This window comes from Lemur catta, chromosome 14 (assembly GCF_020740605.2).
Source record: "Lemur catta isolate mLemCat1 chromosome 14, mLemCat1.pri, whole genome shotgun sequence".
In the NCBI taxonomy this organism is placed as follows: Eukaryota; Metazoa; Chordata; class Mammalia; order Primates; family Lemuridae; genus Lemur; species Lemur catta.
Genome location: NC_059141.1, coordinates 1,428,115 through 1,455,405, shown reverse-complemented (window position 1 = coordinate 1,455,405; position 27,291 = coordinate 1,428,115). Strand labels below are relative to the sequence as shown.

Sequence of the window (27,291 nt, the reverse complement as noted above, 5' to 3'; positions counted from 1 at the left end):
GAGAGGCCGCCTACAGCCACTGTCTATTTAGAGGTGTCTGGGCTTCCAGGGGGCCCGGGGGATGGGGAATTAGAGGGGAGCATGTGCCCCCTTGCCCACTGGGACGAGAGCCTGGGAACTGCACGGCACCGTCACGTCTGCCTGGGAACCACGAGCCCACGGCAGCCGCTGCCCACGCCCAGCGACCGGCTGGCTCTCAGTGGTGCTCCGTCACGGCAGTGACCAGGCCCCCCTTGCACGTGGCCTGTGCTCATGACTGGCCATGCGTGTACTCCTGAAGCCAGACGGATCTGACGACACGGCCCCTGCTCCACCCTGAAGAGGTCAACCCTGTAAGCGTTTGATGAGCCTTCGGAACGAACAGGTAAGAAGGAGGTTTGGTGCTTTGTGTCTGTCTCCAGGAGGGACAGGGGACAGTGAGCACACAGACGGCACATGCCTTATCACTCCTGTCCTGACAGGCAGTGACTCCCAAATGCCCCACGCGTCACCAGGCCTCCTGTGCAGTTGCTCCTCAGAACCACAGGCTTCTCTCAGGGTGTCCCCACGTCCCCGGCCGGCCCCTCACCCCGGGGCACCGCAGTCTCCACGGGCCTCAGCTCCTGCAGACTGAACGCCTGGCTGCCTGTCCGCACCGTGTGTCTGAAACCCGCCTCCTGCCTGGTGTGTCCAGAGCAGGTGACATCTAGCTCGATCCCGAAGAATGAGTGGGGTTCAGTTTTTGGTCACCCACTTGTCTCTCAGGCAGCTGAAGTGGGAGGTGACGAGAATGGCAGAGACAAGACGTGACGCAGGCGAGAAGAGGAAGACTCCTCCCCGCTCCGTCACAGGACACACTCCAGGGAGGCCCGAGGGAGAATGTCCAAATTTCTTTAAATTAAAAGATAATGAGATCATACAATTATAAAGATATTATTTAAAATAAATGTGTGTAATATTGGTTATTTTTAGAGTGCTTTTATTTGTTTTCTTTGAGTAATTTTAACATAGAAAAATCCTTCTTAATGGACATAAAAAATCCAGAAACCATAAAAGAAAAAGTGTATAAATTCAACTGACTTTAGAAACAGACCAGAAGGGATGGAGGAGAAGGGATCCCTCAGGATCATTCCTGCACCAGCCCTGCCCCTGGGCTGGGAGGGGACTGGAGTCAGCCACGCTGGGACCCGGGGCCTGCTCGGACGGTGCTGGGCCGGGGTGACGCCACCGTCCCCCCAACTGGAGACGGGGGAGCAGAGACTGCCGTGACCACACACGACGAGGAATACGCGCTGTGTGGCATCAAAAATGTCTTTACAGACCCACTAAAATACCCCACAAAAGTGAAACAAAGAGCTTTTCCAAGGGCTCAAGATCCCATGTCCACCTGCCTGGCCCCGCACACGAGCATCTCTGCATGCGGGGTGAGCGAGGGCTCCCGCTCCCAGATGCGCCCCGCAGAGCCCAGCCCACCCGAACCCCCGCGCTCAGGGAGTGGGGCTTTCCCAGCTCCGCAGCTAATAAAATACGTATCAGATCTAATCGGAAAGGATCCTTTCTGAAAATGCTGAAAGTTCTTCTTTGACGCCTGGTGAAGCAAGATTTACAGGAGCATCATCAGGAACAACTGCCCCTGCCCAGAGCCCCATTCCTCTACCGCCGCGAAGGGTCCTTTCCTCTCCCGAGCGCGGGAGTTTTACTGCATCGAGGCATCCATCCAAACACAGCAACGCAGCGACTTGGCCCCAAGGTCTGAAGGGAGGGTGCACGGCAGAAGGAAACGCACTCCCACTGCGCACGGCCGGTCCCCGAGTGGAACAGGAGTGAGAAGCTGGATGATGGTGACGCTGGGCAGGACCTTCAGGGGTGGCGAGTGCACGGCCCCCCTGCATTGACCCCCTGACGGGGCAGAGGGACAGACAGACCTCACCACTCGGGGGAACCAAGTTTTCTGCAGAAAGTGCCTCAGAAACTTAATTAGCGCATTCTGCAGTCGCGCACATGATTCCTAATGATCAATTTCCAGCACAACCAAGAGAAACATGCTTAGGTTTCACGTTCACGAGGGATACCTGGCGTACACTCTGCAAAGTGGGTGCGAACAGCCCGGGTCCCACTTACCTGCTGCGGCCTCCAGCTTGCGCTTGTGGGGAGGGTCTTCGATGATCCGGTTGAGGTCCCCGCGGTTCCTCAGGTCCGTGGGCTTCTCCCAGACGGACAGCTGCATGGTTGGGTTGAAGAAGAAAACCCGGTCGTCTCCGGTCCAGACCACGCACCTGTTTGCGTGGAGAGACCTGTCTCAGAGGTTCGCAGGGACATGCGCTGGACAGCCGCCAGCAGGAGCCTAACGCCAAGCCCTTCAGGGCTGATGCCCACACGTTCGCAAAGCTCATTTGTGTGAGCAGGAATGATAAAGAGGAAGCCTGATCTCAGTCTGCTTCGCAGGCCTTCCTCACGTGCTATCTCATGTCATTAGCAGTGAACACCCTCAGGACTGCCCTTCGGCCACTAAGGACAACAGCAGTCCCCTAACAAGGTCACACGAGGTCAGAGTTCTTTCCAGCATGGGAGCCGTCTCTGCCTCAGCGAAATTCCCATGGGATCCGAGCGCTCCGGGATCCAGGGCAGAGCCGTGTGGAGAGGGGCTCCCAACCCCCTGCTGAGCCCTGCGTGGCCGCAAGGAGCACACGGCTCACTGCTCTCCAGCAGCCCAAGTGTCACACTGGCTGCTGTCACCAGTCTCATTTCTAGGAGAGCAAAGAACTAAGTTTTGTACTTTCATAGATAGAAATTTACAATTCCTCAAAGAAATAATTTGCAGTTTTAAACCCCTTCCTCTGTGGAAGGTTATCAGAAAAGAGTAAAAAGGAAAACATGAGGCATAGGAAAAAGAGAGAGAGAAGGGAATTCCCATCCTCGGGGCGTGCACACCCGGAACCCGGGCTCTGGCCCCAGCGTGTCCCAGCGAACGCGGGTGGGCGAGGCCGGCCAGGCTGGCTGGGCTCGGACCTGGGCTTTGCGTCCTAACTGGCCTCAGGACGCTGCAAGAACCAGCCCCAGGCGGCACCGGCCCCTTCCTGGTCTCGACTTCCCAGAAGGTTCCTCTGGGCGGGACCCCTCCTCTCCCTGGGCCTCCACTTCCCACCGTGACCTCGGAGGGTCCTGCTAGCTCCGTGACTGTCCTGGGACTTCTCAGATGCCCAGGGAACGGGCGGGAACATCCCACGTGTGCAGCCACACGCACCTCTGGTGCTGATCTCCCTCCAAGGGGGGCACGGGGGGCACGTCGGGCACTGCCTGGGTCCCCACAGCCCACTCACACCCCTAGATTCTAGGAGCATCCCTGGCTCTCTGCGTCCCCCGATTCACTTGCAATTTCAAAGCTGTGTGTGGACCCATGAGGTCTCCCAGGAGCCCTGACCTCTCGGAGAACAAGAAACTTACTGCGGCCCAGGAATGGCAGGTGGACCTGGCGGGGGGTCCAGGCACCGCACCCCACACCGCCTCCCCCCAGAGCTGGGGACCTGTGTCCTCCCAGGAGTCACTGTACGGAGGACCACTCAGCTAGGGGTCGGGGCTGCCTTCCAGGGTGGGCTTCGCTGCCGTCTCTGCACCGTGTTGGGGAGGGGATTCACCGCCGTGCGCCTCAGCGTCCTCAGTGGTGAAGGCTGGAGGACAGGCCCTCCCACCCCAATTCTAGCTTCTGTTCTTCTTTCCTCCTTGTTTTCTGATCTGGTGCCAGGACCCTGGTCATGGCCACTGTTGGTGCCCCCCACCCCTCAGACTGACCATACCAGGCCGGGCACCCACCCCATCATGAGCTCTGGCTGCCCGGCTCAGGGCCACATCTGCTCTGACAGCTGGACTCGGGGGGTGCAGCAGGCCCTGCTTCTGGGAGCCCCACTCAAGGCAAATAACACGTGGGAGGAAGGACGCAGTGCTCCCAGGACACTTCCCAACAGAGCAGACAGCGTGTGGTGTTGGTATCGGGAGAAACACCGCCCCCAAACCTCCCTCTTGTTAAAACACCTGTACCCTGGGTTTTTCGAAACTAGACCCGCCCCACGGTGCCGTGGCCTTACCACTGTGGGACGCAGGCGGCAATGCCCAGTGCTCACCGAGAAGCGCCCAGCTCAAGACCTGCTGATCTGAAACAGAACCGGGCATGTGCAATTCATCCACGGCCGGTGGACAGGGAGCCCCAGGGGCTGGGCAGGTGACGTCCTCTCGTGGCGGGAGGAAAGGGCAGGGCAGCCCGGGCCAGGCTGACCTCGGGCAGGAGCCCTCAGACCCACCTCAATTCCTCCACGTGTCCTGGTTTCCATAGGAAACCCACCGTTCCCTGAAGACCAGAGCAACCCAGGGGGCCTGGCTCTGCGTCTCTCTGTCGGGGCACCTGCTGCCCGGTGTGGCCCGCACCTCTCCCGGGGACTCCCGGTGAAGGCCCCAGCCGGTTCTTCACGTGGCAAACCCAGTTCACTTTCTCTGTGAGATCCTGAGTATTTCCCCGCCAGCCCCCGAGCTCTGCTATCAACCTCAGGAAGAGGCTTTACGTGTGGGACTCCATATGTACTTGGAGAAATTCTCCCCAGACCCATCCGTCTTTGTTGTAAACCCAGTGGGGCAGGAGCCGCGCTGACTCCTCGGCTTCCCAGTGTCGGGGTTCAGAGACGCCCCCCCAGCATGTCCCAGTGCAGGGACAGCCAGCGCCCACATGCCCCGGAGTGCAGGAAATGTTTGCCACCACCCAACTCCTAACGCCAGGAGGAGTGGGGCTAATTAGGACTCAAGAGGGGATTATTGCCCAGAGAGGGCAGAGCCGCGCAACTGCCTCGCTCACGTCGATATCCAGCTACAAAGGCCCCGTCCCCCACCCTGGGGAGGCCTGCACAGCTGGACCGAGAGCTGGTGGCAGGTAAACAAACGTGGCTCCCAGGAGAGACCTGCCCATCCACTCGCCGTGGCTGGTCAGCTGCGTGGAGCCAGCCGTAACACGCAGAATTAATTCCATGTGCCGTTTACGCCCACCCTAGCTACTGTGTACATGCTCCCCTTCTTTCATCACGCTGTGTCGTTTCTGGACAGCTGCCACACGCCCTCTTCCCCGTAACTGTCCCCTGTCCCAGAGGATGCAATTAGAGCATCAGAGCCACGTAGGTCTGCCGCAGCAGGTCCACGCTTGGCAGCCGTGAGAGGTGAAGACCCGGATTTGACACAGGGAAAACTGGGGTCGTCGCTTCGCTGTGCAAAAGGAGTCTCGCAATCCAACCGCCCTTCAGACGGCAAACCCCGCGGTGCGAGCTGCGAGGTGTGGGCGACATTCCTGCCCCTCTCAGAGCGTCACTCTGGGCTCACTGGGGAGGGAACCCAAGCCCCACCCACCCCAGACACACACAGTGCCCTGCGGGCCGGGCCCTGTCCCCCGCGTGTCCTGTCTGCTCGTCCCGCCCGCCAGGGCTGAGACCTCTCTGAACGGACGGGCAGAGGCCGGCGCTGGGCCTGGCCCTGCTGTGTGACCACGTAACGTCTCTCGGCTGCGGGACATGGGCAGCGCCGTCCTTTCTGCAGACACTGGCCGTGCTAGGGACATCGCAACAGCATGGCCTGCGGGACAGAAGGTCCTGGAGGAGCCGGGGCGGACGCTGCACAGCCGGCATCCGGGACCGGCGGGCACACGGGCTCAGCCTCCTGAAAACAACCGCCCGGCACTTTGGCACTTTTTATTTCCTGCTCCCGAAGGGGAAGGGCGACTCCGCCTTGGTCCTCTGGGGTGAGAGACGCGGGAAGGTCCTGGGGAGACGGCTGGGAGTGCTCCTCACTGGCTGCCAGGGGCCCGGGCAAGCCTGGGCTCACACGTCTGTGCTCCCGAAGTCCTCACCTCTCACTCTTTGCATAACTCTGGAAAGATTTTATCCGTCAGTCTTTAACTATCTCACACAAACTTATTTCCTCGTTGCCAAACAATGGGCAGGACCAAAAGGCCAGCGGTGGTCAGTGGCCACTGAGGGGCCAGCCGGAGCCCTGGGCGACTGTCCGTCCAGCCGCGCAGAGAGGCCTGTCTGTCGGCTGTCAGGGCATCTCCCACCTGCCGCCGGGAACGGAGGCTTCCCGGGAGCTCACCTCCGGCCTCGCAGTGCGGATCCCGACGGCAGCGTCCCGGCGCCTCCCGCACCTGCCAGCTAAGCCTCGCTGACATTTACGGCAGCGGCAGCGTCCCCTCCCCGAGCAGGAGCTCCTCCCCTGTCCCTTCTCTGACATAATAAAAGACTTGATTGTGCAGAGGGGACAGAGTGACATTTGGTTTCTCTTCAGTGCTATGTATTCAAAGATGACTGATGTGCTGTGTCTCCAAGTTGGGGGAGCAACAGTGCACAGGGGACACTGACGTCTGCCCGTGTGGCCGGGCCGGCGTCTTTCTTAACAGCCATAACTTCCAACCGCCTTTCTCATCAAACACCACCCACATGCGTTATGCCTGCAGAAACCTTCCTTTCATTCCAGAAAAGTTCTACCAGCTTCATCCCAGAACATGGTTGTAATATTGATTCTTTTAAGGTCAAACATGTTTAATACCTACACTGAGAAAATCCAGAAACTGTATTTTTAAATGTTATGCCCATTAAAGAGCTATGAATCAATAAAAAGATGTCATGCACAGGCACTAAAACATCACAGTGAGAATCAGAGACAAGTTACTAACACACAACCAGGAGCAGCCAGGAGCGTCCCTGGGACTCGGGGACACTGACCAGCTATTCGCAGGACGCCACAGCACAAGGGCTCCAGCACAGCACAGCTCTGCCCACGCCGCTTCCCTCTCCAGGGCGGAAACGCAGAACCAGCTGTGGGCTTCCCGCTGCCCACCGTCTCCGGTGTCACAGGATCGCACCCGTGCCTCTCGGCCGTGCACCGTGTGCCGCGCGCACTGTAGCTGCTTCCGCTTCTTAAGATAAAACCTGAATCAGCTTTGCTGGAAGCAGCACCTCCTGATGGTGTCAACGCTCCGAAGGACGCCGCGTGTCCCTCCTCCGTCTCGAGGCACTTGCATCCCTTCCCAAGTCACTCAACAAGGACCCGGGGGCTGTGCTGTGACAGGGACAGGACACTGACTAACACGAGCACTGCGTCAACCCAGAACGTTTAGAAAATGACATGAGGCTAAAACCAATGTCCAGTGTATTTTTATTTCATAAAACTAGCTAATTATTTCTAAATCCATAGCCATTTAAGTAATTTTAAGAGGCTAATTGTCGGCCTTGATATTTACTGTTATTTGAGCCAGAAGCTCATGGATTGGACACTTTGTGGAGCTCGCCTTTGAAATTTCCCCAGTGACATCAATGACTCCAAGAAAAACATTTTAATCACCTTCCAACAAGACGGAGGCTTAATTCCCTCAAAACTACCATTTGGGTCAGTAGCCAAATCACAAGAAGAAGAAGAGAGAGATTCCCACAGAGATGAGAACGATGCTATCCTAGCGCCACCATGCCTGAAAACAGGGGCTGATGTGAAAAGGTTGATTTTGACTTCACTGCAGGAGCTGGGCCGTCCCCTGCGCAGGGTGGGACCTCACTCGCAGGAGAGCGGACGTGCGGCCTCCGGTGCCCACTGTCTTCTTAAAACACTGGACCTCAGGTCACAGCGTCCTTGGAACCACCGGCAGCACGAAGCCAAATGGGTTTCTGAGCGGCGGAGCTGGCTGCGGAAGTTATTCCAGACTCCGGAACAATTTCCAACGGCTAACCCAGCACAGGTAGACAGACGAGAGCGCCTGGATGACTCTTCGCTTCTACTCACCGTCGGGGCATCAATTCTGCGTCTCTCAAGTGCTGAGTGTCACATGGATACTGTCAGGGGGCCACATATCCGGCCACCTCTCTCAGCAATGACAGCAGCAGAGGGGACCGAGCACAGTCGGGAGTAGCCAGGGACGCTGCTGTCCGCCTGGTCGTCCACACGGACTGCCGAGCCCTCCAGCAGCAGCAGGAGAAGCACCACCCCCTGCGCCCGTCGTTTTTAAACCAGTTTCTACAAACCGACCACTCTGTAGGGTATTCTCCAGCTGGAGGTAACACGGCCAGGACCAGCACGCCACTGTACGGGCGTCACTCGGCACGAAGACCCGGAGGTCAGAGGTCCTGGGGGCCTCGGCTGCTCTTCCTCTGTGCCCCCAGGCCCGAGCCCTCACCAACCGCTCCTCGGTCCCACGGCTCTGCTCCCAGCCATCCTCCCCGACACCCACTCCGCACCCTGCTTCACTCTGTCCTCGGTGGTCCACCCTCAGAAACCAGCAGGACCTGCTCACGGTCCCGTCCTGGGTCAGGGTCCCCCTGCCCGTGTGCGCCAAGCGCCCCCACTTTCCTCCCGCACCCGGCACACGCTACGCAGGGACGGCATGCCACACGTCGCAGCCACGCGGCAACCAACAGAGCAGGCAGAGTGACAGCCAGGTGTCCTTCAGCACTTTGTGCTGTGACTCAGCGTTACGGAGGAAGAACACCTGCAGCGTCCATAGGGAGAGGTTCTGTGCCCAAAGTCCTGTCTTCTACATACTCACAGTCCCCCAAGGGCAGCGTCCTGGGAGCAGGGTGACAGGTGCACACAGTCTTCCGAATCTACCCCAGTCCCCCCAAACGTCATGTGTGCCGTGTGCCTGTCTTGGGAACACATCCGAGCATTCGGTGACAGAAGCTCTGCAACAGTCTGCGCTACGATGAAACGTATACACAGTCACAGGCCATACGACATTCAGCTTCGGTCACCCACGGACCACGTACCAGACAGTGGTCCCACAACGTCACAACGCCGTACTCGTGTGCACCTTTTCTAGGTTTAGATACACACACACTCGCCACCGTGACACGGGGCCTGGGCAGTCAGCACAGTCACGCCACGCGGGCGTGTGGCCCAGGAGCCACAGGCCACCGCACCCCAGGGCCCGCGTGCAGTGGGCCGTGTGCAGGCCCTCCCGTCCCTTGCCAGTCCATCTCTGCCGCCTGCCTACTCCCGAGTTGTAGTCTTTACTGTAACGCTGCAGGTAAGTAAAGCGCTTTCCTGAGTTCTGTGACTTATTCTAGCAAATTGTCATGATGAGGGGAGCTCACGGGACCCCAAATGTGTAAACGGCCAGGGAGAACTGCAGGCAGCCTGGGGACCTCGCCTGAGCTGGTGTCTAAAGTGGGGGCAGCCTGGTGGCCCAGCCCTCAGCCTGTGGGGTCTGACCTAACTCAGCAGGGTCGGGATTGAACTGACTTGCTGGACATCCGGGAGCCAGAGAACTGGTTGTTGGAAACAGTACAACGTCCCCCCCACGGGAGGCCTCACCCCCGAGGACCCCCAGGGTGCAGAGTTGCCCCAGCCGAAGGCGGCAGGCTGGAGGCCACCCCTGCCCGGCCATCCCCTCCCTCCAGGTGACAGCAGAGTTGTCCATGAAGGACACGGGACGGGGCACAGCTTCGGGCAGGACAGCCCAGCTGCCAGGGGGGCCGTCACTTCCTGTGCCGGCTGCGTGGGGCCCCAGGGTCGTTAGCGGATAACTTCTTCCCGCCTTTAATGTCACGCACATTAAACTGACGCAAGCGGCTGCTATTTCTGTTCTTTAAATTAGCTGTTCCTCCCAGTTGTATGCTGCACTCCAATCTTCAGGTTTTAAAACTAATTTTTACTATAATAACCTTTTTATTCTGCTTCCAAATGACTCCATTATAAAAGGGCATTTTTAAAAACCAAAGACGGCGGCTCCCGCGTGGAGAGTGTCTGGAATGTGCCGCGCTCGGAGCGGAGCCCTCACAGGACGGCGGGGCCGCACGCCGGTAATTAACATTCGGCTACGACTCTTCCTCGGCTGGGGGGAGCGTTTTCTCAGACGCTGCCCTTCCCCGGCTGCACAGCAGCCCGGCCGTCTACCGTCCTCACACACACATCAGGGCTGGGTGGCTTATCACGCGGATGCTATCTTTCTTTCTGCAGAATGTGACAATAGTGGAGAATTATATCTGCCACGAGTTGCAAATTCATTTTCTAAAGCACAGTGTACCTAAGGAGCATGCATTTTCTCTGGTGACACTGGCGAATGCTGGGACAAGACACTGCCATTTGTCCTTGCTCTGGGGCTTCGCCGAGTCTTACCAGGGGGATCCGGGCACGGGGGTGGAGGCCACGGGCCTGCTGCCTCTGGCCGCGCTGTCCTCTCCTCTCCCGAGCATCGGTGGGGGCTCCTTTCAGCAGCAAGAGAAGGAGAGAGCGTCTTTAATTTTAAACACTCCTCTTCGATTACAGGCAACCAAGTGAAGAACAACAAAAGCCTCTGCAGACAGACCTGCCCGCGGTAGCCCCCAGATAATGTGCTTCTCGGGACAGCAAAGCCATCAGGCTGAGTGGTTACGCCGCGAATACATGTTTAGGGCACAACAGACTGTCAAATAACTTGGACAAAGGCACCCCCTCGTTGTCCCAAGCTGTCTATGCCGCCTGCTTTTCCAGGGACAGAGACACAGGCAGCCGAGAGGGGGCATCTGAGGCCCAAAGTTTTGGGGGCAGAAAATCCTGCTGGATCTGTGTCCGGCAATGAGCCGGCCCAGCGGCAGTGGCTGTGCCATGAGAAACCACATTTAGTGCCAGGGAACGCTGCAGCGGGGCTGGTACATGGGGGCTGCCAGGGCAGGAGGCAGTGACAAGCCCAGATTCTCAAATGACGACCCTGCCCCTCGGCGGCGTCTGGCTGCTCCCAGCAGCTGGCACCCCTCCAGAGAGGCCAGCTGGGGGCAGGGGCTCCGGGGGCAGCGTGGCTGTGTCAGGTGACCCTGATGCTCTGTCAGGTGTGAAAAGCATCACTCTGCCGCCCTCTCAGAAAACAAAGAATGTTTGAACATGATATCACCTGGAATAAAATAAAGATTTATTACCTAACATTAAGAAGAAAAAAAATCTGTGGTCGAGGCACTTGATCAGTGCTCACTGTAGAGGGGAATTTGGAGAGGAGTCAAAGCAGTTCGAGGGTCGAAAATACGGCCAATCCCAAGTCTGACAGAACCAGAGACCCGAGAGCCAGGTGAGCTTGCGCAGCTGCACCGAGGCTCGGCAGGCCTGGGATCTCTGTTCAGCAGTGGGCAAACGCACCCACGCTTCCACCAGCAGAACTGCAAAGTCACACTGAGGAATTCTAAAAGTATCATCAAAATTTTGGAGAACTGTGAGAAAGAGATGAACTCACAGCAAGTACAGTAAACGCCAGTGGTCAGAAACGTCTTTCTTTTTTCTTCTCCCAGCTGTTTCCATGGTTTTAATCTCAAACTTAAAATGCTGTGATAAAGACTGTGCTCTCTGTCCTGGAAAACCAGGTGAGATGAAAAGACAGCAGTGCAGTATCCACAGCAAAACCTGTTCCTGAGCTGAGAATGTCAGGTGCAATTAAAACTCTAGATTCATTAAAACATTTGAATGTCATCCTAAAATTCTGGAATCTCAGATTTTACTGCTGTGAATGTCAGTACTTTATGCGACAGTGTAGGTCACCAACCATCTGACCAACCAAAACTCAATGAAGTCGAAGTTCCAAAGCCCTGCTGGGCACACCCCGGTGCGTTTAGCCACACACGGGGGGTGGGGACCGCACCACAGCCCCACACACCCGTCTGTGGCCCCCGAGGGCTCCAATGGGACCACGGCTCATGTTGGCCGTCTCAGCCACCTTCCAAACACTGTAGTGAGGAACGTGCTAAGTTACAGAAGCACAGCAGCATAAAATTCAAACAAAAAGTGAAAAGGACCTCAAATATCTGCACGAGCCAAGGTGAAGTAAGTCCAAAGAAGCAAATGTGCCCGTCCCAGCCCTTTGGCAAACCAGCGATAAGAGTGAAGCTGCCTCTTGCCAACCACCATCAAGAGCACGAGCCAGCCGGAGTCCCCGCCAAGCAGGAAGCATGGGAAGTCCCCAGAGAAAACATTCAGCCAGAAAAGTTCCTGCTCGGCCTCTGGCGTGCGGGTGGTCTGGGGAGGGCACCCTGAGCACGCAGTGTCGACCAGAAGACAGGCGTCGGTCGCCTTCACACCCCCGTCCCGGTGTTTCCCCGGGCCTGCCGGGGCACTCCACTCATCGGGACAGATAATTCCGTTTAATAAATGATCTGTAACTTATGTTGTTATCCTTAAGTTTGTAAGTCTAAGGAAAAAAGTGTTTTAGGTTTTCTGGTATTAGGAAATATCTTTGTTCCCTATGAGAAAATAAAGTCAGGGTAAATAATTAGCATAACAGGGAGTACCAGAAACACTTGCCTTGGAAAATATATATGTTAAGACCAGAGTTTATATTACCAATCCAATTAGAGAAATTAGAGGGGTTTCCATTATGAAGTTAATTGAACAACAGAAACTCAACAAGCAGTCTCTGGGCAGTAGATAACCTCAGCTAATTACTCCCACGAATACAGTAGGGTGTAACTTGCGGGGGGACCAACGTTTAAATCTGGCAGCGTCGGGATCCTCTACCAATAATTATCAAGGTCGTCTCCATGAGGTGCACGCGGTTATGATTTCCAGTTGGTGATAAAAATGGCTAGTCATGGTATAAAACTCCTGTTCCTGCTAAAGTAGTAAAAGTGAATTAGACCCGCAGAGCCCAGTGATAGAGGAAGTATTTATTTAGGGCACTAGAAAGGCTGTCTGTGTAATTAATATGTAATTCTGTCCTGGATGTTGATCTCCTTTGGAAAAATCATACGTCAGGTGGCAAAAGTTTACTTTGCACTAACATTTGTGATCAATTTCCATGGTTCGTGGCGGGCACTGGGACGGGGCAGGGGAAGGTGGCCACGTGGCGACGGTGTCCTGCAAATGCTCTGGAGGAGCCGGCTCAGAAAGCAGCGGGGTGGGCAACCCACAGGGCCTGAGGCCGGGAGACACCTGATCGAGGCAGACTGAGATCGAGTGTGTCCGACCAGAGCCCCTGCGGTTTGGGACAGCCGGGAGCAGATTCAGTGTGATTTGAGGTCTTCAGATGTAGCAATGAAAGTGACTCTCTTGGGTCATTCGCAGGAAGGACGGTGCTGTTAAACACATTAAATGCAACAAATGCAATGTCCTGATCCATCTTTAAGACGACATTTGGCAAACAGGAAAAGAGAAAGGCCTAAAATTAGAAGGCTTTGGGGAAAAAACAAGTGTGTGTTGGGTTCTGTTTATCCCTGCCTAAGCGGCGTCTGTCTGCCTACGGCCCGGCCGCCTGTGTGTCCCCTGTCCCCTCTGAGAATGGACACAGTACATGAGGAGCCAGGTTCACTCCCGGTGCAGTGGCCCAGTGGGCTCCGGCCTCAGATCGGGCAGAACTGGGCTGGGCTGCTTGGTGCTCTCTGAGGCCTTGCGGGGCCCCCAGGGCTTCACCAGCACCAGCTGCCACACACACAGCCTGCAGGAGGCAGCGTGAGGGGGCCCTGGCCTGACCCTCCAAACCTGGGGTTTTGCGTCTTTCAGACACACAGGGTCCAGAGACTGACCTTGTCCTCCGTGTCTCCAGCCCGGCTCTTCCTCTCCGTGTGCAGCACCAGGGCAGGGGGGCAGGGCGCACGGTGGCAGAGCTCCTTACTTCTATCTGTTGGACCAAAGCAATTGTCATTAACATTCCATTGTCACAGCAGTTTGGAAAGCTAAGCAATCAAAGACAAAAAGCAGCCTTGAAAATTCAGATTGGTTGGCAAACATTGTGCATTCTGCAGGAAGGTGGCATTGTCACGTCCTCTGGATGGAGGTCTAGTGACAAAGCTCTCATCCCAAAGGGAGGGCAGCTGTGGTGGGTGTGCAGGGAATTGGAGGGCTGGGCCCCTCCCTGACACAGCCCCGCCCCACCGTGGACCTCCAGGCCCAGCCTCCAGCCGTGCGCCCCGGGCCTGTGTGCCAAGGTGCTCGCTCATGCGCGCCCCCCTCGCCCCAGACTCACACAGTCTCTTGGGGAAAGACGCTGAGGATGGTGCCCAGAGCAGAGGTCCCCAGCTTGGCTGCTGTCCACCTGTGACACCCTCAGGGACACATGACCTCTCCCAGCAAATGGCTGGGACACTGCCCAGGGCTCACAGCCCTGGGGGGCTCAGGGTGGGGGTCCTGTGACACAGTGTGTGGGCGCCCAGGGCTGCACTCGCACGTTCCCGGGGGCCCAGGGATCCGGACACATGGGACCTTCCTCCAGTGATGTCAGACTGCTCCCTAGACTCCATCTGTGCTACGCGGCACTGTCTAAAATGCCACCGTCCCTGCTCTGTGAACCAGGCCACGTGCGTCACGGGTGGGTAGGGCACAGGCCCTCTGACGGCGACCAGGGGCTGACGTGGGACAGGGGAACCAGCCTTGCTGAGGCTTTGGCAGCCGGTGGCATGAGGGGCCGCCTTGGCCCGGTCCTGCCGGGGTCAGGAGGGGCTCCAGGCTGGCCAGGCCCCCAGGTGCCGTGGCGCTCTGGTCACCAAAGAGGGCACAGGCTTTTGTCCAGAGGCCAAATTACACAGCACTCTGACAAGTATTTTTGGGGGGGAGGGAGGACAGAAAAGGAAAAAATTGTGGGATTCTGAAAATGAAAACAAAGGTTAAGTTTTCATCTTTTCCCCAAATGTCTAAATAACCTTTGAAATTTTGCAAATAGCTTTAGTGAAAGATAACAGAGATTGACCACTGTTTAACACTAAGAATGAAAAGAAAAACCTAAACCATCTAACCATGCAGTAACCTAAAAATAGGTGAGTTCTGAGAGGAAAAGCCTGCGGGAGTCTCGTGGGTTTGCAGAGCAGGAGCCTCTGGGAGACAGAAACTGCCTCGCGGAGCTCCTGACCGCCAGCGGTGAGAACAGTCTCGGGCGTGTTCCCTCCGGGCAGAAGGGAGGAAGGGGAACCGGTGAGAGTCACTCCACACGTGTGTGTGCACCACGCACACCACACACACCACGCACACAGGAAGGGCATCCGTGGCCTCCTCCACGTGGCTGCAGCTGTGCTTGGGGGCAGGCCGCGGGAGGGACAAGGCTGGGAGCCCCCAGCACATCACCCTGTTCCTGCCTCCCTCAACCCACTGCAAGCTCGGGCTCCCTCGGCACCTGTCCTGGGAAAGAGGTTTGTGGGAGGGGCCGTGTGGGCTTGGTCCCCGCATGGGGCCCGGCCGTCACCTTCCCGGCTGTGGCTGCGGAGCCAGGTGGTCAGCGGTGTCCTTCCCCAGAGCCCTGGGCGGGAGGCCCCTCCCTCAGGCAGCGCCTGGCCGACAGCTGTACTTCAGACATGGAGCAGAGACACCGGGCAGCCCCGGCCTGGGCCCCATGACCCCGTCCCCAGAGTGTGGAATCTGGAGCACACAGAGGCACCCGGGTCCCATCCCGGGCTCCCCTTCATCTGGCGAGCAGATGGACAAATGGCCAGAGAGCGTTGTCACCACATCAAGGCCCTTGTCCACTGCTGTCACTCTGCAGAGTGTCCTGGCTGCGGGCTCCCCCAGGGACCAGATGGCCGGTCCTGAGCTCAGGCTGTTGGCAAACCAGATACATACGAGCCCCTGACCCCGCCAGGCCCCGTGTGCCAGCACCATCTCTAGTGTGTCGGGCGGAGCCTCTGCCTGGTGCTCTGCCTTCAGGAGCTGACCACAGGGCCCCGGGCAGCCAGGGCCACCGCCAAGTGACACCTCAGCCTGGCATGGCCACACGCAGGCCCATTTCCAGATCCACCCTGGGGAAGGAACCCTCTGCTCTCATTGAACTGGGTAATCAAGAAATAAATTCAAGAGAAGAAGAAATATTTTCACTCAAGGTGGTACCCGGTGCCCCTGGAGTGCACGAAGCCTTTCAAGGCTCTGCAGGAATCCCTCCCTGAAGCCTGCTCCTTGCCAGGTGTGACGCGCCCTCCTCGCCCAGCCCCGTTTCTGCTCCCTCCTCCACCAAATGGGATTAGGTCACTGCATCTTGTCCCAGAGCGGGGCTAGCAGGTGGGGACGGCCAAGCCCGAGGAGACCTTGTCTGACCATGAGAGCTGGCCACACAGGGCCTGGGCCCGTCCCTGTCCCTCTGCTCCACCCTGCAGTCCCGCAGGCACCGGGGTAGGTGGGGGACGGGAGGACAGACAAGCTGACCCTCCCTGCCCTCAGCCCCCAAAGAGACGCAGCCCAAAGCAGGCCCAAGTTAGAGGAGGAGAAAGGTTAAACGTGAGCTCAGACCTGTTTTGGGACTGGATACAAATGGGTGGCTTTTCACTACCTAAGAATGAGCCAGAGTCGTTTGGTTTAAATTGTATCCAAAGCGCAGCAGAGAGGGGGCCCATGGGGCATGTCTGACCGGCTGTGCCAGGAGACAGCGGGGTGGTGTGTGCTTCGGCTCTGCACCCCCGCCCCCTGTCTGCAGCCTGGTGGCCACGCCTAAGACACACAGCCACTGCTGGCAGGGACGCGTGTCAGCGTCTCCCACGAGCCTGGAGAGAAACATGCGCCACAAGGCGACGTGTGAGGACGGCTGGCAGCCGTGAGCCTGTTCCGCCATCTCAGGCCAGAGCAGGGCGGCTGCACCCCAGTCCCCACGACTCTGAGAAAACATACTAAGATTCCGCCTGTACTGAAAACAGTTGATCTTTGTAAAAACCCAATCTTAAAATCTGGCTTTGAAATAATCGGATTTACATGGTTCCTCCTGAGTGCTTCTTGGAGAAGGCATTTCTGAGGGTCGTTTCAAAGCCCTCGTCCCAGACACACACTCCGCAATACCTATGACAGATGCGTGCGCCGTGCCCCAAATAGTTTTCCGAACAATGGGCACTTTTTAACAGCCATCGATTCTGCAGCTACCTCGGAGGTGGGAGAGTGAACCCCTGGGGCTCAGGTGCGTAATTGGGTCTGCGGCTCGCCCACCGCTCCGTGGAAATGCTCGTTCTACGGCTCCCCGCGGGCCACGTCCGGGGCCCACTCTGACATGCTTAAGTGATCTTTGCTTTGAGCCTCTCCACAAACTCGGATGATGTTGCCGTGAAACACTCCCCTGAGTGGCAAAGAGAACTGGCTTATGGGGGAAAATCAACAAGTTGTGTGGCCGTGGGCGCTCAGGCACTTTGGGGAGCGCACGATGCATGTCCGCCCTCCGAGAGAGGCTCGCTGGTGATGTCTCCCCAGCCGCTTATCGATCCATCGAGCCCGGCCCTGTGATGTGAAGAGCTCCCCGCAGCCCGGGGCGAATTCTCCTGCGGGCAGAGCTGGGAGACAGAGAACTGGGAAGGTCGCAGGGAAGCCTGGAAGGAGGAAAATGGCCGTGTCAGTCAACTGACAAGTGTTTATTTACTGCTCATACGGAATCCATCGCAGCCCTTGATGTCGGTGGGGGCAGCTGGGAGCCGGGTGTGAGCAATCCGTTCTTCCCTCCAGCTGCTGCAGGAACTGGGGAGGTGTCCGCTAGAGGAAGACACGGCAGGGCCCTTGAAGAGCAGTGGCGATAACTTACGTCCTTGAAAGGCGTGTGGCATTCCAAGCCGTGCTCCATTCTTGGGCAAGACCTGGCTTTGCAGACCCTTGGCGCTTAGCAACCAATCACCTTGTTTCCCTAAAAAGAAACCAGTGAGGTGGCTTTGCCTGTGTCCTAATGAGAGGTCAGTGTCTGCAACAGCTTTCTGGCATTTTCCTTCTTGGTCATTAGTCCAGATCGGAGCCCACTGTTCTCCCAAGAGTACCCAGAACGTGAAGACTCAGAGGTACCCAGTGTCATCCGGGGCCATCAGGCGTCAGGGCACACAGATCGACGGCAGCGCATACGTGTGCAAGGCCAGTCGGACGGGCGGTCTTGGTTCCCAACGTCAGCAAATGCTGCTTACACAGAATAAAGCACTAGGGGATTTTTTTTCAACATTCAAAAATACGCTTGTTAAAAAGTATTAAAATAAAGAACTAGCAGACAAGTTGAAATTGTCTAACTTCTCAAAAAGCTATTAGAAATATATCAGCCTCTCCTAATTCAGAAGGTGATTCTGAAACTCAGGCTAATTTGAATTCAAAAACCACTGACTTCCTGTGACCTCAGCTTCCTCATCCATAAAAGGAACTGCAGTCCCAGCTACTCGGGAGGCTGAGGCAGGAGGATCACTTGAGCCCAGGAGCATGAGGCTACAGTGAGTTGTGACAACGCCACTAAGCTCCAGCCAGAGTGACAGAGCGAGACTGTCTCAAAAAATAAAAAAATAAAAAGGAACTAATGCCTTGAGCTTTTTCCAATTCTGGGATTCTAAAAGTCAATAGGACCTCTGGAACTATTTGGAGTAAATGTCAAAGAAACAGAAGATGCAGTTACACCCGCGCAGGACTCTCAGAGCTTTCTACCTCTGGCTTCCCATCAGGGGAGGGGCTCACTCGGGGAAATGAATGAGCCTCAAGGAACAGGTAGAAGAGAGAATGCATTTCTCTACCCGGAAAGCCAACAGTGACCACTGATGCACGTCTGCTGGAGCCGGCCTCTGCTGATTTCGGAATTAGGCAAAGACTCTCCTCCTAGACTGGGGACCCCAATCCACAGACGATCCCGACAGTGGCTTCTTCAGGTGCCCATGAGATCGGAGGGACAGCGGGATGGCTCGAGTCCCCCATTGCTGTCGGCCTCTGGCTGTTACGGGAAGGCTCACGAGGAGAATCCACAGCAGACCCTCTAAGTGCCTCCGCACACAATGTCCCGGGAGTGACGATGACAAATACACATGGAATTGCTCGGAAATGCCTGTCTGCCCAGCGGCCTCCGTCCCGGGGAGAATGCCAGGTCCCGGCCAGACGTGTTAATGCTGAGGGGTAATCCCGGAGCCCCTGGACCCCAGTTTCTGTGTTTGCCACAACCTAGTGGCCCCGTTTCCATGCACGGACGTTTTTACCTCCAAGAGCTGCTGACGTCTGGCCCACTTGTGGAACTGTCTCCAGGAGAAGAACGGGTGATACCTTAGTCCTGCACACTGTCGCCCCGTGAGCACCGCTCTGAGGCCATTCCCAAGCTGCCCAGACAAAGCAGGCACAGTGACCTCATTTTACACACGAGAAAAGCAGAGAAGCTGAGTCGTTTTCCAGGTTACAAAGTACACCAGCAGGGAGGGCTGAAATTATTTGTCAATTCAAGCAGTACTGAGCTCCTTTGAAAACCTGATAATAAAATAAGGGGAAATGCAATTTATGCTTCAGATAATAAAAACGGCCCACTCAGGGCCCGTTGTGTGCGGCTCTAATGAGGCTGGGTGGGCACACTGATTTCCAGAGTCCGCCTCCCCAGTAAGAGCTGGAACATGAAAGGAAACCTCCGTCCCTAGGCGAGTTTGTGAGTCCAGTCCTGGCGCTGCCCGAGCACTGGCCCCGGAGCAGGATGGAGGGAGGAGAGACGCAGATTTCCAGGATTAAAAACAAACAAAACCGAGAGCACCCGGGGCCCGCGGGTCGCTGGACTGGGAGGGTGCTGGGCTGTGAGTCGGCGGCTGGGAGAAGGGGTGGAGTAGGGAGGGACAGGCTAGAGAAGCCCCCCGATCCCTTTCTCTGCACGGTGCCCCCCAGAGACACCCTGGGCACAGCGCAGACTCCCACTGCGTCCTCAGGGTGGCGACACAAAGCCTGCTGGGGCGGAGGCTGTAAGACGGGGCACTGAGCAGCTGCCCTCCAGTCCTGCCAGCAGCGGACTGGGGAGGAGGAGGTGGAGGGACACGTTCCTGGGGAAGCCTCCCCCAGGCTGGGCTGTCCCCACTACAGGAAGAGCCGGTGGTCACAGTGGCCCTGTGCAGCCAGAGTTCTCCCCACCTCCTCCTCTCCCCAGGGGACACACAGGTGGGGACTCAGCTCTTCTTGATGCCTGTTACCAACAGAGCTGCTGACACAGCTAGGAACGTGAGACCACAGGTCAAATAACCAGATTCTGGGGGCACAACTGCCCCGGCCTGAACACAGCGCTGGGGACGGTGGCATCTGACACACCCTCACTGGGTCCGGCGGAGACACACAGCCCCAGTGCAAACAGCAGGCCCCTCTCCGCAGGGCCCTCGCGGGGAAGGAAGAAGGACAAGGCCACAGTGAGGTCTCGGGGGAGACACTGCCCCCCTGCTCGGGCGGCCGGTGGGCACAGATGCCACCCGCTGCCCCGTGGGGGAGCCCCCCCCCCCCAGCCAGGCGCCCGCGGCGCCCGCCCCCTCCCCCAGCCGCGGCTGGCAGCCCAGATCTCAGGGCACCTCCTTGAACTCCACTATAAATGAAGATGATTTTCTTATAAACAGCAAATCATTTCTGAGTCCTCCTAAATTTTTCATAGGTAGTGATTTCAGAGTTGACAAGCTGCAGAGAGAATTAATTTTCTACCCATTTTTAACATCCCGCAGTTCTTTCTGCAGGAACAAAGGGCTGTAAAACACTCAGAGAGGAGGACAAGAGCTTGGTTTCCTCCACAGGAAGGGGTCCTGGCGCTAAGGGGTGACTCCCCTTGGAAGGCAGCGATGTCCCTCGCAGGGGACTCCACCCTGCAGCAGGAGCACCCCCCGCAACGTACCCCCCTCCATCCCCAGCCAGAGTTTCAGATCTTCTGCTGTACGTTTGATTTAGGGAGAATCACTGTCCCGGGGAGATGAGGGACCATTTCCACCAGAATGTTCCAGAACCCAGGGTGCTCTGCTTCTCCGGGGAATGTGGGCTTCTGAGGAGCAGGATGTCAGGCTGGAGATTTGGTCACCGCTGCAGCGCACAGTGGGCGTCCGAAGGCTGAGGGGACGGAGTGGCAACCACAGCACAGCTGCCCCTCCCGGCAGGAAGCTGCCTCCCCGTGTGGCCCGCAGCGCTAGCAGGACAGTGAGGGGAGCCGGCTGCAACACCGTGTCCCTCCCAAGAGCAGCTCCCACGTCACCAGGGGCGTGGCCCACCCAGGAGCAGGCTGCATCCTGCTGCTTGGAGAGGAAGCTGGCACCTGGGCACAGGGCGTGTCCAGGACAGTCCACGGAGCCAGCTCTGGGATCCGCCTCTCTGACCTCAATGAGCACGTGTTCAAGGGACTGAGCTGCCCGTGGAGCCCCACGTGACTTCAGAAATGATGTTCAAAGTTCTCATCTTTATCCCAAAGTAGGGATGTTCAAGGCAAAAGAGACACATTCAATCAGACCATTTCTATAAGAAAACAGATTAAAAATCTGAGCACTCTGGTGTGGGTACACAGGAGACCAGGCAGGACCTTGCCCCTGAGCTTGGACCAGGAAAGAAGAGATGGGGAGATGGGGGTGGGGCTGGGGAGGGGACAGAAGCGTGGGTGGACTGGGATGGAGGTTCCCTCGAAGCAGGAGGTGGAGGCGGGAGAGATCCAGGTGAAACTGTAACCATCATTTCAACGTTTCCCTCCAACTGTTTCCAAAGGGGAAATCCACAGCACCGGGCTGAGCTGCCTGAGCCACGCCCACCTTGCAGGGTGGTCTGGGAATTTCAGCCTCTGCTCTGCCAGGCCCCGCGGTGCTGGAGGACGCTGGTGGTGCTGCTCCTCCAAGCTGGTCGTCACCAGAGTCGGGGCCGGGCTCGCGGCTGCTGTTACCCTGGCATTGGAGCTGGCACCAGGGGCTCAGGCGCCCATCCGAGAGGCAGCACTGCGCACACACGTGTGTACACACAGAGACACATGCACACACACACACGTACACACAGAGATAAAATATACAAATTGTGCCTGACAACGGCGTGTAGCCACCACGTAGGATAAACGAGTTGTCCCTAAACACGCTGCCCAGCTGTGTCACTCTGTGCCCCACACTCGCCAGAAAGGACTGGAAGAAAAGCTGATGTGTGTATGGAAAAATGGACAAGCAAAATGTCAGCACTGCGACTTTTTGTACAGGGGACCTCAGAAACAACTGGCTGCATTGTAGGAGCATACGCCACACTCTGCTCTCACAGCATGGGCACCTCGCAGACTGCCCGACGAGTGGCATTCCCTTCCCAGAGGGGAAGCCTCCAAAGCCACTCTGCCTCCTGCTCCTCCGTGGGTGTCAGCAGGTCCACAGTGCGTCACAGGACGGCGCACTGGGGCCCCACACCCGCCAGCCCCCCAGCGACATAACCTCGGGGCTCCCGGCTCCAGTACAGGGCAGCGGGCTCCGGCAGACACCAGCCAAGGCCGGCGTGGGAGGGTGAGCGGGGTCCCGGCCCATCTCTCCGAGTCAGCACTGCCCCTGGGGCTCCGTGCCACTGGCTGCTCTGGGTCCACACTCCCGCTTCTCCCCAACCTCGTCCCCTCTTTACCATGCGTGACGCTGGGTCTGCACACGGCTGCCACCAGCCCCTCGGACCTCTGCTGCAGTTTAACGTCATTACCACCCATGTCTCCCCTCCAGGAACAGACCCTGGAAGGTGCCGTTTTATCTCAGCAGCCTCTGAATCCCGGGCAGCCTCCAATTCTCTCTCCCTCCCTTCTGTCCTGGGCTTTCTCGGGCTTCCACGTGGGCTCCTCGGAGCTTTGACCAGCGAGGGCCGCAGGGAGGGGCTAAGGCTGCAGCCTGGTGGCGGCGCTGAGCCACGGAGCCCTCACCCACCTGTCCACGTGCCCCTGAGGACTCGGCCGCAGCCGAGCTCCCTCCAGGAGCCACCCTGGACACGGCTGGAGCCTCGGCGTGGCGAGGTGACCGTTTCACTCTGAACAGAATTGTGTGTGAACAAGAGAGTGGCACAAATGACGTTCCTGGGGGCTTAGTGGGGACTTCCCTGGGCTAATAGAGGAAACAAAGCGGCCGATGTGAGGCCCTTGAGGTGGCTCTGGAGAAGGACGGCACAGGCTGGCGTGTGAACGCCCCTGTCCTCTAGCTCAGCCGTGACACAGGATAACGAGCACTCGCAGCCCGAGTGGTCTCCAAACAGCTCGAACACCGAGCAGCGGTGGCTGGGCTCCCAGGGCTTCCCCTCGAAGGCGAGACTCCCGACCACGCAGGGCAGGACCCGGCTCTCAGGCGTGCGTCCGTCTGCCTGTCCACAGAGCCTGGGCGGAAGCACAGGCCTTAGTTTGGAAACCGGGTGTGGAGACTTCAGCCCACACCTGCGATACGCCTGGTCACACCTTGGGGCCCTGGAAAGCACTCATAGTGCCACGGCCACCGCGTCCCCGGGGAGCTCCTGGGCCCTTGGGGACCCACTCCTGAGGCACCTGCCCCCTTGTAACTGCTCTGGGGTTGGACGTGTGTTCGCACACTTGACGGCTCTCTCTTCTATCCAGTTAAATATTAATAACAAAATCAACAGATGGGACTCCACTGTACACTCCAAAGAGCCACAAATTAATTGTTTAATGAGAAAACAAAGCAATTCCGATAGAGCTATGCTCACTACTTCATCGGACTTGAGTTTAATAACTGAGATGTGCTCATTAGTGCTGTTTTCCTCCCTGGGGGACATGCTCTGCGCTGCCGTCACCCGGTGCCATCTCCTGGTGCCGTCAGCCCCGCCCGGCAGCTCCTCCCCAGACAGCAAGGGAGACTCTGGCACCAGGTCACTGCCACGCACCTGGGGCCCCAGGCCTTCTGTGGACACACCCACCCCCGTCTGCACGTGGAGGGGCCTGTGCCCACAGCCAGGAAGGGAGAGCAGGTTGGCTGGGGTCCCCGCGCGGCCACCTGGGCACGGGCCACACCTGTGAGCTGGCTGCTGCACTCCCGGTCACCATGAGAGGCAAGGCCACGTGAAAGGCAGAAGCATCGGGTTTCTTGGTCTGAGTTATAAATATAGAAACACTAAAATCTGCACCATTTCAGTTTTTTTTTTTGTGGGGGTGAAAGAATTCATTTTATTTTTATTATTATTTTTTAAATTTCAGAATGTTAGGGGGTTCAAATGTTTTGGTTACACAAATTGCTTTTGTCCCGTTTGAGTCTAAGTGTGCCCATCCCCCAGATAGTGTGCACTGTGCCAGCTGGGTGTGAATTTACCCGTCCCCTCCTCCCCCCACCTGCTTCACCCGATGAGTGTTATTTGCGCATGTGCACTTAAGTGTTGATCAGTTAATACCAACTTGGTGGTGAGTACCTGTGGTGCTTAATTTTCCACTCTTATGATACTTCACTTAGTAGAATAGGCTCCAGCTCTATCCAGGATAATACAAGAGGTGCTAGATCACCATTGTTCCTTATAGCTGAGTAGAACTCCATGGTGTACAGATACCATATTTTATTAATCTACTCATGTATCGATGGGCACTTGGGTTGTATCCACATCTTTGCAATTGTGAATTGTACTGCTATAAACATTTGAGTGCAGATGTCTTTTTTATAGAATGTCTTTTTTTCATTTGGGTAGATGCCCAGTAATGGGATTGCTGGATCAAATGGTAGTTCTACTTGTAGCTCTTTGAGGTATCTCCATATTGCTTTCCACAGAGGTTGCACTAGTTTGCAGTCCCACCAGCCGTGTATGAGTGTTCCTGTCTCTCCGCAACTACACCAACTAAACAGACGGAAAACATACCATGCTCATGAATTGGCAGAATCAACATTGTTAAAATGTCTACACTACCCAAAGTGATCCACAGATTCAATGCAATCCCTATTAAAATATCAACGTCATTTTTCACAGATCTAGACAAAATAATTCTATGCTTTGTATGAAAGCAGAGAAGACCCCATATAGCCGAAGCAACCTTAAGCAAAAAGATCAAATTGGGAGGCATCAATTTACCAGACTTCAAGCTATATTATAAGGCCACAGTAACCAAAACAGCTTGGAACTGGCACAAGAACAGAGACACAGAACAGTGGAACAGAACTGAGAACACAGATAGAAAACCATCCTCAGACAGCCATATGATCTTTCACAAAGCAGACAAAAACATACACTGGGGAAAAGAATCCTTGTTCAATAAATGGTGCTGGGAAAACTGGATAGCCACATGTAGGAGACTGAAACAGGACCCACACCTTTCACCTCTCACAAAAATCAGCTCACAGTGGATAACAGACTTAAACCTAAGGCATGAAACCATAAGAATTCCAGAAGAAAATGTTGGAAAAACCCTTATAGACATCAGTCTGGGCAAAGAATTTATGAAGATGACTCCAAAGGTAATCACAGCAATAGCAAAAATAAATAAATGGGACCTGATCAAATTAAAAAGCTTCCGCACAGCCAAGGAAATAATCATTAAAGTGAATAGACAACCTACAGACTGGGAGAAAATATTTGCACGCTGAACATCCAATGCAGGGCTGATAACTGGAATCTATACAGAGCTCAAGCAAATCAGCAAGAAAAAATCAAACAAGCCCATTAAAAAGTGGGCAAAAGACACGAACAGAAACTTTTCAAAAGAAGACAGTCTAATGGCCAACAAACAGGAAAAACTGTTCAACATCTCTAATCATCAGGGAAATGCAAATCAAAAGCACAATGAGATGCCAGCTGGTTTTTAAACTCGTGTTTTCAATCCGAGAACACCCTGAACAGAGGCGTGAAGCCCGCCGTGCACCACCGGAGGGGGTCTGAGGAGCACAGCCCTGCCATCCCTCAGAGACGCCCTGGGACGCCCCAGGGACGCCCCTCTCCAACTGGACAGCAGCCGGGTGACGGAGCCAGCCCAGCCGTGACCCCGGAAAGGTCAGACAAGGCCCTTCCTGCTAACGTGACCACCACGCGGGGCTGGAGGTTGGGGGCTTCTGGCAATTTCTTCTGGTCCCTGTGACTTTGGTTTCGAGGACAACGGAGTACTGCTATTCCACAGCAGAGGGACAAGGCCTCGGGCTGCACTTCACCATGACAGGAGCAGTTACACACGTGTTGACAGTTCTGTCACACAGCCGACTGCGGGGGGTCCCTCTGTGGGCTCACGGCCCCAGCACCCTGACTACCCAGCCATGGTCTGACCCACAGAGAAGTGAGCACCAGCAGGTCCGAAGTCCTGGAATTCCGGATTCTGCTCCTGGTGACGGCAGTTCGCCTCAAGATGGTTTCTTCGTTTTTTGGTTAAAAGTAGGCGCTGAGCTGCCCCCTGCGCTAGGCCGGGCACGAAGCCCGAGGGAGGTCAGAGGGAAAGAAAGGCCCCGTCTTCCCGGCCTGGTGGGCAGGTCGTGGCCACCAACTCCAAGGTGACTCATGCACACGACCCGGGCGGAGCGAGGCTCAGGGACAGTGACATCGAACTGGGACCCGAGCACGGGAAGGAGGGGCAGGGCAGGGTGTGTGACACGGAGAGGAAGGACGGCGCAGACGTGTCCCAGGGCGGAGGCAGCTGTGACTGGCAGGGGGTGGGTGACGGAAGACAGGACCAGAGAGGAGGCGGCCAGATCAGGCCACGCCCACGGGCAGCGGCTCTGGGCAGGGCAGGGAGCTCCGAAAGCTAAAGACATGACGATGCCGACATCAAATTCCTGATGTGATGTCCGTGTTATACACGATACATCATATATAGTGTGTTATGTAGTGTTTATAAATATGACAAAATAAAAATGACTAAGTTGTATTTTCACACTGAAGACTTTCTAAGGCTACTCTGTTTTTAACAAAAATGTTCCTATTTGATAAAATGCGATGATGTAATTTAGAATGTGAATATATTTAATTGTGTGTTTCTATTTACTGTGCTACTGTTATTACAGCTACTGTTACTTTGCAGAAGAAAGAGAATTTCAAGAGGGGGCCAGCACTATTCTCAGGTGCACTTTGGCAACGTTAACATTAAGTACCACAGCCATAAAGTTAAAATGCTATATTTAACACTTTAGTTATCTTAGCATAAGCATGCATTAACTTCAGATTTTAAAACTTCTTCACAATACCTTTTCCTGTAACCTTCAGTTACATATGGAAGAGAAACGCATGGTTAAACGTATTCACATTCTAAATTACTTCATTAAATTTTATCAAATAGGAACATTTTTGTTAAATAAAAGGATTCAGTATTAAGACAAGTGCAATATAAAAGGCAGATCTGTGAACCGTTTCCAGCACAGGGATTGTGCTCCCTGAGTGAGTCCTGTTATTAGTGATGTCTGTCACCTTGCAGGGAATCTTGTCACTGGGGCAGCGGCAGGGGCTGTGCCCTTCCCCATCTGACCCTGAAGATCCCCAGTTGTAACCAGAGAAGCCGGCAAGGGCTCCCGAAGAGCAAGCCCGGAGCCCAAGCGACAGGACCTGAGCCCACCGCTCCAGAGTCTGGGGGTCTCTGCTGCTCTCTGTGCCACACAGTAGGGACAACCATGGCCGGGCCAGGACCCCTCACAGGGGAGCCAAGGCCTACAGCCCAGAGGGGCTTGGCCAGAAGAGAGCAGTAGGTAGGCTCAGCCTAGGACCACCTCTCTCCCTTCACCTGTCTGGGGGTTCAGAGCCAGGTGAGGTGACACAGCACCACTGTCAACC

The 27,291-nt window shown here is 56.1% G+C and overlaps 1 protein-coding gene across 1 annotated transcript in view; it reads right to left on the bottom strand.

Annotated features, from left to right (window-relative positions):
* Positions 1 to 27,291, bottom strand: part of TCERG1L (transcription elongation regulator 1 like) — a 125,445-nt gene that overhangs the window by 28,546 nt on the left and 69,608 nt on the right. Inside the window, exons 6-9 of the mRNA XM_045568372.1 lie at positions 22,811 to 22,839; positions 13,473 to 13,505; positions 10,111 to 10,199; positions 2,101 to 2,255 (exon numbers count right to left, since the gene is read on the bottom strand). Of these exons, the coding sequence (XP_045424328.1) occupies positions 2,101 to 2,255; positions 10,111 to 10,199; positions 13,473 to 13,505; positions 22,811 to 22,839 (306 nt within the window). The remainder of the gene's footprint in view (positions 1 to 2,100; positions 2,256 to 10,110; positions 10,200 to 13,472; positions 13,506 to 22,810; positions 22,840 to 27,291) is intronic.